Here is a 12,218-nt window from a genome sequence, read left to right on the forward strand (position 1 = left end):
AAGAGGACATGGGAGAATAGAACTTCTGAATACTCATACCATTCTGCCGAAGCGCACGAATATCCATCTCCATTAATTGATACTGCTTGGAAATATTAGACTGAATATAGAGTCTCTCCAGATGTTCCCAGACCTCCTTCGTAGTCTCGTACTTCGTCAACTGAGGACTGATCGAGTGGGTAACATAACGGTTAATCCACATGATAATCTTTGCATTATCAACCTCTCAAACATCCACTGAAGTCGCATAATTAGTAGCCTTCCCATCAGAGGGCTTAGACCGCACACCGGTTACGTAACTCCATATGGATTTTCCACGCAGAAAATTTCTCATAACATAACTCCAATATGAGTAATTTTTCCATCCAATTGAACACCAATCGCCTGAAAGTAATCATCTCTACAACCCGCCATATCGAAAACACCAATCCAAACACTCAAAAAATGAAATCCAAACAAGCAGAGAGAAACCTCCATATCGAAATTCAAAATCGCAATCACCAACGCATCCAAACAGCACCAAATCAAAGGACCGAACAATCACCTAAACCAATTACTACATCCACAATTAAAAAAAATAGACGAAAATACCAACTGTACGGGCGAAAAACGTAACTCGACTCGTCAATATGTCTCCACTCCACTACAAGATTAAGCCAATACAGGAAGCTTCGTTTTTTCTTGTGTCACTAGTAACTAGCATTTGAGAGTTTTTTTTATCACAATTATATTAGTTGAGCAATATCTTTACTTAAAATTAATTAATGCATAAACCAACAATTTGTTGCGGAGCAAGAGAAAGTCAACTAGTGTCATAAATGGCTTCGCAAATCCTTAAGAATAATAAAAATAGGGATATCCATTTATAGTCATTTGAAGAAACAAAATCCTCTAGAAAAGAACATAAAGCAAGTCCTTAAGGCGCTAGAAGGCGAGAAAATTAAAGAATTTCTAATTCATTAATTAGTAAAAAAGACGAGCCGTTGAATGGCGTTTAATTGAATCATATTCACACAATGTTTGGTAGCGCATATCTCCGATAGTCAGCTACTCGAATTCGGAAACTCAATTTCTTGTCAAACAAAAATCTACACGCCTAATTAGAATATAAACAAAAGCATAACTTCAAGTGAAGTTCATTCATTTGAGTGATGCTAAAATTAGTTGTAGTCTAAGTGAGGTTATTCGTTAAAATCCATTGCAATTCCAAAAAATATAGAAAAGAAAGCAAAAAGCAAATCCATTGCAAAAAGCTCTACGTGATGCTATTTAGAAAAGTAAATAAAAAAGCAAGATGCTTTAAGAGTGATGATGAAAGTATGCAGTTTAGTTGAATGATCACTATCATGGTTGTTAGAGATTATGCACCCATATAATCATGCGAAAAAATTAATTATGCTACTTAGGTAATTAATTGAGGTTATATTACAAGATCTAGTTTTGTTTAATTAATTTAACCATGAGAGCATATATGTCAAACAACCAATTTAAAGAGACGAGTTATAGAAAACTTACGGGTTTCTCCTTAAGCTTTCTAAATCGGGATCTCCTCAGGCTCCTCATCTTCTTCTCGTCTCATCTCAGCCTCCTAGCGTCGTCTTCTACGATCAGACATTGAGATGTCTCTGAAACTCTCGGGATCTCCTTCTTTACGCTTCGATGCACCTTAGTCTTCCGAAACGTAATCTCTGGACGAACAAGAATAAGGTGTGGACCACACTCTGAATCTCACTACGACTCTGATTTATGATTTTAGATCGTACCGTGTTTATGAGAATGGAATCACGGAATTCTGAGAGAGAGAGCGAGAGAGAGAGAGAGAGAGAGAGAGAGAGAGAGAGAGAGAGAGCACATGGTCAACAGAGAGAGTTGGTCGAATTATAGTGGTAGAAATGAGATATTCTAGGAATCTCCTAGATATATTTTAGTCTCCTTTATTATTTCCTATTTTGTAGTTAAACATAAACCATTGGATCTTGACTACAAATCTTACTTTTTCTCTCTATAATCTAGGATATTTATTTCCTTATTTTTCTCATATATTTAAGGAATCTAGATATTTGAGAATAATGAAGACAATATCTTATTTCCTTATTTAATGGAGAGAATATCTCTATCATTATTATTCTCCTAGATATTAGAAAATTAATTATGAGAGAGAATAAAAGACAATATCTTATTTTCTTATTTAATGGAGAAAGAATATCTCAACCATTATTATTTTCTCTTTTATTTAATTAGTTACCTGATTTCTTTTACATAAATGTAGCAACTAATCAAAGAGAGAATATTGGGTAATTAATACCCAATGTAGGTGCCTACCTCATGGTCATGGCCCAATGAATTTTTTAATTTTAAAGCAAATTTTAAGATGAAAAGGAAATAGGATCCTTGATCCAACAATAAATAATTAATTCCACAATAAATATTTGATTAGACAAATAGACAAATTTCCGAATGAATGTTGCTAAACAATTTACAGCTGTGAGATTGTAATAATGATATTCATTATTATCAGAGAGTTCTTATTCGTCTTTATTGAAGCCGAATCGGGGACTATGGACCTTGTAATAGAAGCTTAATCTGATGAAAAAGACGAAAAAGTTCTTTCTCTTTTTCCATCGATTCGTCTAATCTTGGTCAAATACTCCACCATGTAAGCCAAGACTGAACCCTCCTTTATACTAGAATTATATTTACTCATCATGACGAGTGTCCACTGATCTAATCAGTTCGTGATCAAGATCCTCCATGTTCAACCTGTATAGAGAAAAGTCAATTATTCTATTATACCTTTCTTGATACATATATACCATAAATATCGTTGCTTCCCCAGCGAAAGATTCTTCTGAACGTTACTTACTTCGAAAGTGCTAGCAATCTATCGGTTCTGGAGTCAACCCTTAGGGAGTGAACATTAACTTTCTTTCAGGAAGACTGGATTCTGTATCTGTCAACCATTTTCTTCTCAGATCATATTACGAATTCCCAAGACATAAGTTTAATCAGCGTCTCAATAGCCTTTAACAAAATGAGTCAAAGAAACCGGCGATATGAGCTAGAAGTCCATGATCACTTCAGGATTTAGATCAAGTCTCACTGTGAGCATCATAAGCGACCCCACTTAGTGCGTCACAACGGTACTTAAACTATACATCTACAACCAAAGTCTGTCTGAGTCGTACACTTACCAAAAGTGCAGAATGCTCTCACAAAGTGATCATTCTTCACTCGTGTTCCACATATATGACTTTAGATACAGATTTCCAAGCATGTATCAGTCATCGACCATGTTTTAGCTCACCTCCCGAACTCAGGTGCCCAGCACGTGATTCAGTTTAATACGGAGGTTATGGAAGATAATTGTTATTGATTCTGATTTCATATTTCAATCCACTAATCATATAATGCTAATAAAGTAGACTTCTTATCAAATTCAGTAATCATTCATGTTTATTTATTATCTTCAAGTGGGCAATATTCCTAACAATGGTCACATTATAATCTACCATTAACAGAGAAAGATATATATAAAATTGACTCATTGTCTATTTTTGTCTCACCGGCTTTATTTTCACTGGAAAAGAAGCGGAGGTTGGAGCATGTGAAATCAGTATAGGTAGACCACTCTTGAATTACAGCTGAATAAGAAAGCCTAATCAGCTTATAAAGGCATAGGTGAATGAATATCTAAGCGTATGATAGAAGAAACTGTTTTTTATGTGTCTTAATTATCATGATTTGGCAATGCATAAGCCAAGAACAGCCCACTCCAATTGGGAGACAATGGATCAAGATAAGATTAGCGACTAACCAGGTTATGTTTCCGACCAAATCTTGTCGCGTTTGTCGATCAAGGACGTGGTGAGAACAAGCGTGTTGTCTACTAAATGGAGGTACAAATGGGCATCGGTTCCGAGCCTTGTGATAGATAATAATGATCGAATAATCGGTCGCATTGATCTTGTATCCAATGACATTCTCTTATTTCATATAGTACACAAGTTCAAGCAATCTTGAAGCAAAAATTACCTCCTGAGAAGGCTCACAAATGGATTCTGTAATTTGTCTAGACACTCTTTCAATGAGCTTGTGCTTCACCTACGAGACTCTATTTCTCTGTCGCTGCCATCGGCGTTCGATGGTTGCGTGAATTTAAGGAGTCTTAATCTCAAGAGGGTAGTAACATCCCAACGAGATTTGGAAAAATTGATTTCTCGCTCTCATGTGCTCGAGAGATCATGAATCTCTCTAAAGTCTTCACCGTTGATCAACTGAACATCTATGGACCGAATATGCTATTCTTTGACATCAAAGGAGAATTTTTCAATGTTTGTTTTGAAAGTGCTTTACATTACCGCTGAAAATTACAATTCTTCATTTGAAAGCTAATGACTGGTGTACCCCAAATTAGTCGTCTTAAGTTTGAAGGGTGTCTCATGGACGTAAGAGCCCAGTTCACAGTCAATTAGTTTTCTTTCTCTTATTTACATAAATGGTATATTTTACTATGGATCTATCTACAGAGCTTCCGATCCCGTGCACAAATCTTACTCCCTTGAGTATCAATGTCGTCTTTTACAGATTTAATGAGGTTTCAGCATTGCTTTGCCTCCTAAGAAGTGCCCCTAATTTTGAGGAACTTCAAATCGGCGTGAGTTTCATTTGATCTTGATGGTCATGCTTTTGATATGTTAACATGATAAAATGTTACTAATATGCTTTTTAAATCTTATAATTTACAATTGCAGTCTCAATCGGAGGAGCCTTGACGGTGCGTAAACAAGTATCAACCTAAGATTGTTGAAAAAAGAAAACACATGACAACATGGCAGTGAGAAATTACAGGGCAGCATCAGATTTAATCAAAATTCAATTTTTTTTTTCTTGACACATTAAATATTAATTATATCATTTATAATGCAAGTTAGTTTATAAAATAAATAAATATTTATTCTCATTAATATACAAAAAATATTATTCTTTGTTGACAATTAATAAACATGTTTTGTATCATTTTATAATATAAAAGAGGATAATTTACAAGAATCCCCCCTTAACTCTTACTCGATTAACGAAGTGCACCATCAACTCGGATTTTCTTCAAAAATTACCCTGAACTCTTGTTCTGTTAACGTGTCGCCCCTTCTGTTAATTTTTTTCCGTTAACATCCAATTTTTGAGCACGTGATCTCACATAATTACTAGTTTGAGGGCACACTAGTAATCTTATCAAATGAATATATTTAAAACAAATGAAAAAAAAAATTAAAAATAATTTTTTTAACAAATGAAAAAAATAAATTAAAAATAATTTTTTTTAACAAATGAAAAAAATAAATTAAAAATAATTTTTTTTAACAAATTAAATAAATAAATTAAAAAGAATTTTTTTTTTCCTCTGTCTTCTTCTTCTAAATAATTAATTTTTTTAATTTGTTAAAAAAAATTCTTTTTAATTTATTTTTTTCATTTGTTAAAAAAAATTATTTTTAATTTATTTTTTTCATTTGTTAAAAAAATTATTTTTATTTTTTTTTTTCATTTGTTTTAAATATATTCATTTGATAAGATTACTAGTGTGCCCTCAAACTAGTAATTATGTGAGATCACGTGCTCAAAAATTGGATGTTAACGGAAAAAAATTAACAGAAGGGGCGACGCGTTAACAGAACAAGAGTTCAGGGTAATTTTTGATGAAAATCCGAGTTGAGGGTGCACTTCGTTAATCGAGTAAGAGTTAAGGGGGGATTCTTGTAAATTATCCTATAAAAAATTAGAAGAAAAAAATACTCCTTCCTCCTCATATTATATAAGCAATTTCATATAATTTCCATTACTTGATGATAAATTGTTTTACCAATCAAACCATATATTTTCATTTATAGTAATACCCAATTCGTAACTTGAAAAGCATGCATAATAGTAAATAAATAGGCAAAATCGTACATGTGAGGTATTTAGATGCAAACAGAATTCCATTTGAGCATGCAAGATTTTTCATTTTTCCTCTTGTTCGTGAGAAGAACCCTATTTTTCAGTGAAAAAAAAAGAATTGCGTGAATGATACACCGTTGCATGTATTGATGGATTTTCTTTCCTCGATTGTAGTGATAACCAAAGTTCGAAATACCAACGGCCGATTTTATGTCGATGGTCTCAAAAATCGGAAATTACAGTAACCGATTGAAATTGCGACGAAAATAATGTGAATATTTGATAAAAAAAAATTTCGACGGAAATTTCGGTTGCCGACAAAAATTGCGATAAAACACGAAAATGCCGACGGAAATAATGTTGCATAATTCTAAATATAAAAAGTAAATATCTTACACATAAATAAGTTTCGATTTCAAACACAAGTATAATATAATCATCCTTATTTAATATAAGGATGATGTGGCTAAATAGCCAATTTAAAGTCATGAATTTGCAAAATAGTCAAAGTTTGTCTCAAGTTAGTGAAATAACCAAAATGTACAGCAATCTGGTTTCAAAAAAAATTTTGACCCCAAGATTAATATTTTTGAAAATGATAAATTGCTTTTAATAATCGTCAAAAAATTTAATCCTGGTTATCAAAAAAATTTGGAACACGTAAATTTGGCTACTTTGCTAAAAAGTTGAAACTTTGGTTATTTTGTTAATCAATAAGTTTCAAATGGCTATTTTGTACAATTTTTCCTTAATATAAATAAAAAAATCTTACCATAAAAAAAAAAGAAATCAGAAAACCTTTATCCAATTAATCAGTACTAGGAATGGTTAACGGGTACGGGTTTTAGCGGGTACACCATTACCATACCCGTACCCGCAAAAAAAAATACCCGTTAGCCCATACCCGTTAACCCGTCTATTTAAACGGGACGGGTAATGGGTATACCGCCGGGTGACGGGTGCCAAAAATATGCACCCGTTAACCCGCTTTTTTTAATAAAAAAAATTGACTCATTTATAAGAAAAAAATTGTCACTACTAAATAGGTTATATAGTAGTATAAAAGCTGAAATTATGTGTGAGAGTACGTATAAATTATATCAAAATTCTAGGATTTTTTTTAATGTTTACGGGTCGGGTTAACGGGTCGGGTATGTTATTTCCGCCAGCCGATGCATACCCGCTAAAAATGATAACGGGTATTACCCGTTAACCCATTTGAGTGGGTATCACCCGACCCGTTTAACTCGGATACCCGACGGGTTAACGGGTTTCGGATTAAACTGCCATTCCTAATCAGTACTAGACTCACGTGGTTACCAATATCATTAAAAGTGTTGTGATGTAATATAATGCTCATTAATTAGTGATATTATTATACAATGTTTTTTTTTTATAGAAAACAAATTCTCTCTCTCTCTCTCTCTCTCTCTCTCTCTCCATTTTCTTCATGTTCTTCTTTTCCTTTCTTCTTTCTCTCTGTTTCACGATTTCATAAAAATAAAAAACGTTGAGAACTTTGAAGATCTAGCCGACACAGCAACGACAACGAATGACAGGAAAAATGACGACATCTTGCCGAAATCACCGAAATAATGTTGATTTTGCATTGGATCTATCGAAATATCAAGGTTTCGAGTAAAACTACAGCGCTGTGTCGCTGAACACCATCTGACTCACACGACCACGGGCAACAACATCGTCACTTTGGCGATAAAATGACGACAAATCGACGAAAAATGACGCGAAATGACTAACGTGATAGAATTGTGTTGGACTTCCCAAAATAACGCAATTTCAACGACATATTTCCGAAATACCCCGACAGTTTAAACCTTAGCTATAACAAGTAACTGTTATTATTGACTCATTTTAAAATAATTAAAAAAACCGCTGAAAATTCTGGGCGGAAAACATATTCTTGAGCAAAAGAGTCTTTTTTTTTTTTTAAGTGTTTTGGTGGTTAATTAACTAAAATTAACCAAACGTTGACTATACAATAAATTCTATGTTTGTTAGTGGCTATATAAGTAGAGTGCCCTAAAATTTATTGTACTATAAAATGATATAATTAATGTTTGATTAGTTATTAATTTTTTTTTATTAAATATGAGGATGTCAAGTGTTTTTTTTTTCATCCGGCGATATCGTAGGGTTGCAACTAAAACGTAATATTGAAAAAACATTTGTTTTTTTTTTTGCCACCAATAACTCTTAAATGAAAGCAATTTGACGTAAGAGGTAGAATCTTCAGTGTAGACACAAAATCAAAAGAAAAATTATTTAATTTTCGGTGAGAAACTAGAGGATTATATTAAATTCGAAAATAAAATCTCAGGCATTAGCCAAATAGTTGAATTACAAAAAAGCACGAGCTGATAAAAGAGAAATTACTTAATTTGTCACAAATTTAATAATATTTTCTCACTTTCCACCAAAAGACTAGTTTTTCCAAAATGTCACCTCTATGTCAACAATTTTGACATCTATATCAACATTATCTATGTCAATAATATTGACATCTACTAGTGAAGGGCAAACATAGATGTCAACATTGTTGACATAGATGGTGGTATTTTGAGAAAAATTAGCATTTTGATAGAAAGTGGAAAAATGTTATGGCAAATTAGGCAATTTCTCCTTATAAAAATCCCTTTAAATAAAAGAGCCTTTGGTTTTGGCACGTGTAATGTAACCATATTGCGCGCGAAAAATGCTGATTTGTCGCAACACATTCTCAGTGGGGACTTTCTTCAAACACCTTCCGATCCTCAACCCCTCATCGCTCTCTTGCCCGTTCAGAACCAGACCCAAAACCCTAGCCACCACGCTCCTCTATTCCTCTCGCTCCGAAACCCTAACTCCTCACCAGAAGGACCAAATCAATCTCTACGTCCACGAGCTTCTCCAATGGAATCAGGTCTCTCTCTCTCTCTCTCTCTCTCTCTCTCTCTATAAAATTGAAACGAAATTGAACTTGAACCTGTACAGAAAATGAACTTGACGGCCGTGACGGAGGCGAGCGAGGTGATGGAGAGACACGTGGAGGACTCTCTGGCTATCGTGGATCCGATTCGGAGCTCGTACGGCTCTGGATTTGACTCTTCGAGCGAGACTCTCAGCCTCGTCGATGTCGGAAGCGGTGCTGGTCTCCCGGGATTGGTTTTGGCCATTGCTTGTCCCGGTAAAGAAACCTCCCAAATCTTATTCCTGAATTTAGGTTAAATTATTATTGTTATTTGATTTTCTTATAATTAAATTTTCTGTTTCTTGCTCTGTGGCTTATTAGGTTGGGAAGTTACACTTATTGAATCTATGAACAAAAGGTGTGTTTTCTTGGAGCATGTGATTGGTCATGTTGGTCTCTCCAATGTTCAAGTTGTGAGAGGAAGAGCAGAGGTAACACTTTCATACATTTTTTTTAATGTGTTATCTTTCCTGAGTTTGTTGCAAACTTTTCCAAAGATTAATTTTTTTTTTCGGCTTTTTAGCACAATAACCCGTGAATGATTACGTGATTTGTGCTTTGGTCTTCAAACGAATTAGTGAGTAAAATCTAACTACTAGTTTCTATTGGATTTTAGTCCTTTTTTATATGTAAAAATATATATATGCATATACATTTTTTTTTCAACACCAAAATGCCACGTTCAATGACCTATTTGCATTAAAAAAAGAAGAAAGCTTATTGATCATGGATGAACGAAGAACGCTTGAGAGAGTGTTGTTTATAGGACAGAATCTGGGTCAGAATCAGTTGTTTCGAGAGCAGTTTGATGTTGCGATAGCCAGAGCGGTCGCAGAAATGAGAGTCCTCGGTACATACATTACCAAAGCTTCGTTACCAATCTTGTAATCGATTAGATATGAGCTTTTATTTAATTTTTTTTTACTTATTTATCCTCAGCCGAATACTGTCTCCCTCTTGTTCGTGTTGGCGGTTTGTTTGTGGCAGCAAAAGGTCACGATCCCAAGGTCTGTCAAAATACTCTTCAACGCAGATCACTCTAGGATGTTATTTTTTTTTCTTTTCTTTTTGAAGATTTTTTTCCGTGTGTGTGTGTGTGTGTTTTTTTTTTTTTTTTTTTTTTTTTTTTTTTTGTATATTAATGGCGGGGTTTTTCGATCTTGTTTTATATGAAACAGTCGGAGGTTGCGAATGCAGAGAGAGCTATAGAAATGATGGGGGCGTCGTTATTACGAGTTTGCCCTGGTATGTTTGTGGCAGCCGATATTGTTTTTTCATGAGATAATGTTAGATGTCAGAGAAATTTAATCAGAAATAGATCATTGGAGGAGTTAATATAGAATATAGGAGATAATATAACTGGAGAAGGGACTAAACATTTGATATCTGGATTGTATTTGAAGAGCTGAGAGTCTCCCGAGTTACTCGGATTTAGCATTGTTCAATCAAAGAGATCCCGAAATATCCAAAATAGTCTTTCATTACCAGATAATTGGCATTCAGACCAGCTAAGGGTATTTATGACAATTTCTTTGCATGTACTCAATCATTTTTTCTTATATTTTTTACCCCGCTTTTTTTGGTTTGTTTTAGTAAAGGTTTTGACTCCCGGCTTGCACAAAAGTTTTATGATTTGCAATGTTTTTAAATCTCAAGAATTCTGAGTCAACATTCAAGCAAAATTCTTTCACCTAAATGTTTTTCGTTTTCCTTTATAAGTGTAGAAAACACCCGAATCATTAACTCATTATAATCCAACGCACATGTTACTTATAATTCCCAAGTGTTTTGCTAATCGATCTTTGGAAAACAAAAGCATATTGAGATTGCTTATACTGTTCTGTTACATGTGCTCATAATTTATTTCTTTGTACAGTGGAATCTCACAGTCCGTTCGGACAGAGAACGGCCGTTCTATGCCTAAAGGGTAGTTCAACACCGAAGAAGTATCCTCGTGGTCCAGGTACACCCGTAAAAGAACCTCTCTGAATTATTCGGGCCTACATTTTTTTTTGGGGGGTGTATTTGTATTGTAACAACCTGAGTAATTTCGAGAAGGTTTTATTTTGATGTTCGGGCCTAGTGTCAAAGTGAGCAAGAAAAGTTATCTGTTTTCATTTCGTTCATGATTCTCAAAGTGAAGAAAAAATAAAACAAAAAAGAAGAAGACAAAAGTACCATTTTTTATTGAAAGAATACGAGGCATAGATAGATGAAGGCTTGAAAACAAAATTATCTACAGGACTCCAAGAAAGTGGGATAGATAAAAACTCTCTTAATTATCATCACTTTGTTCAAGTTTCTAATCACTGAAATCAACGGATAGACAGTAATTTGTGGTAATTTTACCGGCGATAAACTTAACTATTCGGCTAATGAAACGGGCATTTTTACCGGAGTCTGATTACACTAGTGCATAATGAAAAAAAAAAAAAAAAAAAAAACACTAAAAGAATATATTGACATCTCTTCTTGTAACGCTTATAACTCATTTTAACGACTTATTTAAACAATTATGTAATTTAATGAATGAAATAATAGTTCTAGATAAACGAATTAGTAATGATTATAGGCGTTCAATGTACGAGTATGTCATGAAGTCCAAAAAGGAATGGTCGGTGTCAGACAAGAAAAAATTCTTGAAATAGAACACTGATCTTGTGCTCACTGGAAAGTTTTTATAACCATTATTTCATAAATATATACAATATTTTCCTTTTGAAAATTTCAGCAAAGAATTTGAGTTGAAAATGTTACTTTACCCAAATTTTTATGTTTTTAGTTTAATTTTTGAACTACTAGTTGATTTTGTCAAAAAATATTTTGAAAACAATCTAAAGTAGACCATGTCGGTCTAAATCTAAAACACTTTGGTATGTTCTTAATTGGTATTGTATGATCTCAATTTTTTTAAATGATTTAAAATGTAGTACGATTTGGAAACTAAATCCGTACAACACTTATTGTGTCTTTTGGTTGGAATAAAAAATTTCACTCCGAGCCACCTGAAATTCTGCATGGGACATGATTAAATTTTCTGTCCATTTATAGGCAGCCATTCCGAAAACAGAATTCCACGCATCGGAACGCTTAATCATCTGATTAATTGATTCTCTAATTTTTTTTTTATCATTTCAATTAGCGATGTGCACTATCGAAATGGACAATTAAATTTTAATTGTGCCGATTTAAAACACTTACGGAACTCAAATTTTCGTTCCGTCAATTCCATGATGAATATTTTTACTCTGGTTTGGTAGTTTTCGGATTAGACATGATTCATCTGCTTCATCCCTAACGCTTAAATTTAGAT

At 33.7% G+C, this 12,218-nt stretch overlaps 1 protein-coding gene and 1 pseudogene across 1 annotated transcript; both read left to right on the forward strand.

The window, feature by feature from the left end:
• Positions 1-3,786: 3,786 nt before the first annotated feature.
• On the forward strand, positions 3,787-4,772 carry LOC149383802 (F-box/FBD/LRR-repeat protein At1g13570-like; annotated as a pseudogene).
• Positions 4,773-8,602: 3,830 nt separating this feature from the next.
• LOC149383803 (S-adenosyl-L-methionine-dependent methyltransferases superfamily protein) lies at positions 8,603-11,029 on the forward strand. The gene is made up of 7 exons (XM_089629060.1): positions 8,603-8,857; positions 8,929-9,121; positions 9,227-9,336; positions 9,677-9,755; positions 9,845-9,912; positions 10,084-10,150; positions 10,782-11,029. Exons 1-7 carry the CDS (start codon positions 8,651-8,653, stop codon positions 10,892-10,894), a joined length of 837 nt encoding a protein of 278 aa, XP_089485186.1. The 5' UTR covers positions 8,603-8,650; the 3' UTR covers positions 10,895-11,029.
• The last annotated feature ends 1,189 nt before the right edge of the window (positions 11,030-12,218 follow it).

The sequence above is a fragment of the Urtica dioica genome, chromosome 10 (genome assembly GCF_054948205.1).
Source record: "Urtica dioica subsp. dioica isolate 48M chromosome 10, U.dioica_male_clone48M_v1_H2, whole genome shotgun sequence".
Taxonomy (NCBI): domain Eukaryota; kingdom Viridiplantae; phylum Streptophyta; class Magnoliopsida; order Rosales; family Urticaceae; genus Urtica; species Urtica dioica.

Excerpts from the sequence above, each read along its gene's own strand:
- LOC149383803 (XM_089629060.1), top strand. The coding sequence starts at position 8,651 with ATGCTGATTTGTCGCAACACATTCTCAGTGGGGACTTTCTTCAAACAC. Across the intron at positions 8,858-8,928 it reads AGCTTCTCCAATGGAATCAG|AAAATGAACTTGACGGCCGT; the intron begins GTCTCTCTCTCT and ends GAACCTGTACAG. Across the intron at positions 9,756-9,844 it reads CGCAGAAATGAGAGTCCTCG|CCGAATACTGTCTCCCTCTT; the intron begins GTACATACATTA and ends ATTTATCCTCAG.